This window comes from Emiliania huxleyi, assembly GCF_000372725.1.
Source record: "Emiliania huxleyi CCMP1516 unplaced genomic scaffold EMIHUscaffold_2789, whole genome shotgun sequence".
NCBI lineage: Eukaryota > Haptophyta > Isochrysidales > Noelaerhabdaceae > Emiliania > Emiliania huxleyi.
In genome coordinates, this window is record NW_005199936.1 from 1 (window position 1) to 2,263 (window position 2,263).

Genomic DNA, 2,263 nt, shown 5'->3' on the forward strand with positions numbered 1-2,263 from the left:
TCATGAGTAGCCAGCCGAGAGAGACCAGGTGCGGCGCGGATGCCGTGGTTCTTGTGCGAAATTTCTTCATCTTGACATCTGTCCCGCGTCCACCCATACCGCGTTGGTGTCCAGTCCGAGCCTGACTGTTGTTCATCTTTCTACATACATACATACAGCTCAAACATTATCTAGCACTGCACGGCTCCTCGGGATTTCTGGGGAGTTGGGACGTGTGTGTGAGTGAGAGAGATTTTTGAAGACCAACAAGAAATCACGTCTCGCAGTGATTTGGGCTCGGCAGCTTGTCAGCCCTCAGCCGAAGCTGGGGCCGGTCCTCCCGTGGCCGAGAGAGCCCGCGCCGATGAGTTCGACGCGGTCGGTGTGTGCGTGCGTTTTTAGAAGCCAATCTTTTTCTTGTGCGTTTTGGTTTGTGCGTGCGAGAATCACGACTCTCACCCCCACGTGCCACGACTCGGAACGCGAATGTGACAGGACCATCGCGCATCGGGTCCTTCAGCCACCAAAGCGAGATCACCCTAGAGCCTGAGCCTGCCTCTGGCCGAGAGGAGGAAGCCGAGAGAGACAGGTGTGCAGAGAGTGAGTTTTAGCATCTTCTCACGTGTTGGTGTGCAGCGAATGAATTCTTTTGTGTGAACTTTCTTTTTTGCGTTAAAGGAGCATTCCTGGCCTGTGTAATCTAGCCCCCCTACTCGCGTGTTTACGAACTCTCTGTTCACAGCTGGAGTGGATTCCTTCCTGGCCGTATTGGTGCAACCAGCCTAGAGCGCGATCTTTCACACTGGTGAGCGCGCCGCGTATACACGGCCCGCGCGAGACCGCGACACGCTGGTGCAGTCAATCCTCCCCTTCTCTGGTGCGAGCAGCGCACGAAAGAAGGGGAAGAAGAACAAGCGGCTTCGGACGGCGGACGGCCGTAGCCAACCGACGCTCGCCGATTTCATGCCCCGCCTGCCGCCTTCTCTCTCGGCCGGCGCCACCTCTCAGCCTCCCGCCGACGCTCCCGCCGACGCTCCCACCTCCTCTCCCGCCGCCCCGACGGAGGAGATGGCGCCAACGCCGCCTGAGCCCGAGCCGGAGCAGCCGCCGCCGCCTGAGCTAGCCGCGGAGCCACCGGCCAAGCCAAAGCGCGGCCGCCCACCCGGCAGCAGAAGGCCGGCTCAACCCGGTGTGTCCAACCCGAGCCACTGCGGCCGTGGGTCGAGCTCCATCGGCGGAAGACGCTTCTCTGAGCGAGGATTGGTGCTCTCAGGAGCGCTCTGCCAACGCGTGGTCGGCAGGAGTCGGTGGGACAGGCCCGCGGCGAGCGCTTCGCCTGCGGCGCGCGTCTCTGGCCACCAGGGAGGGTCTGGAGGGCGATTTTTGGGTCGATTTTTGGGAAGTGATGCCAATCGAGAGATCTCGCCGAGCCCTTTTCGGTTGTGTGCTTGCGAGCTTTTTTTTCGCACGGGAAGCATTTTTCAACGTGAATTGTTCGACTAGGCTGGTTGCACCAATATATCGCTCGACAGGTGGTCTTGGCTTCACGCCCAGCAATGGCTCTTATCGCGCTGCTGCTGCTCCTCTCGACTGCCTGCAGTCACGCTCTGCGGGCTGGCGTCCCGCGCATGACTGCGCCGGCCGCCGCGGCTTCGTCGACACTGCGGCCGGACCTTGCCGCCGCTCTCGGCACGGAACCGGAGAGCGGCATGGCTGACGAGGCGGCGATGCTCGCGAGCTCCACCTTCCCGATACCGCCGGACGAGCTGGTCAGCCTCGCAAAGGCGTTCACCGCGGCTCAGCTCGCAGGCACCGCCGACGGGAGCGGTGGCAACCCGGACTGGTTCGCCGAGGACTTCCGCTTCGTCGCACCCGTGGTCGGCCCGTACGACAAGGGCCTCTTCATCGACTCGCTCAAATCGTTCGACCTCAAGACCGCGTTCCCGAGCCTGAGCTCCAACTACCACCACTTCCGCGTCTGCCCGTTCAAGCCGAACCGCGTGTGGTACTCGGTGAAGTACCTCGGGAAGAATGATGGCCCCGTGCTGGGGCGGCCGGCGACCGGCAAGTCGGTCGAGTCTCCGGTTCAGGCGCACAGCATTACATTCAATGAGCAAGGCGAGGTGACCAAGTTCACGATCGGTTACGTGATGGACAAGGAGGAGGGCAACACGGGCGGGCTCGGCGGGGTGTTTGGCCTGTTTTGGGCGATCGGGTACGGCTTCCCCTTTCCCGAGGCGCAGCCGTACAAGCCGTCGCCCGTGTACGGGACGCTGCAGAGCGT

The 2,263-nt window shown here is 62.2% G+C and overlaps 1 protein-coding gene across 1 annotated transcript; it reads left to right on the plus strand.

Moving 5' to 3' along the window:
- Nucleotides 1–1,535: 1,535 nt before the first annotated feature.
- Nucleotides 1,536–2,242, plus strand: EMIHUDRAFT_254848 (hypothetical protein; the record flags this gene model as incomplete). Its single annotated transcript, XM_005776520.1, has 1 exon — nt 1,536–2,242. A coding segment is annotated over one exon (707 nt), but the record flags the coding sequence as incomplete, so codon positions are not given.
- Nucleotides 2,243–2,263: the final 21 nt, after the last annotated feature.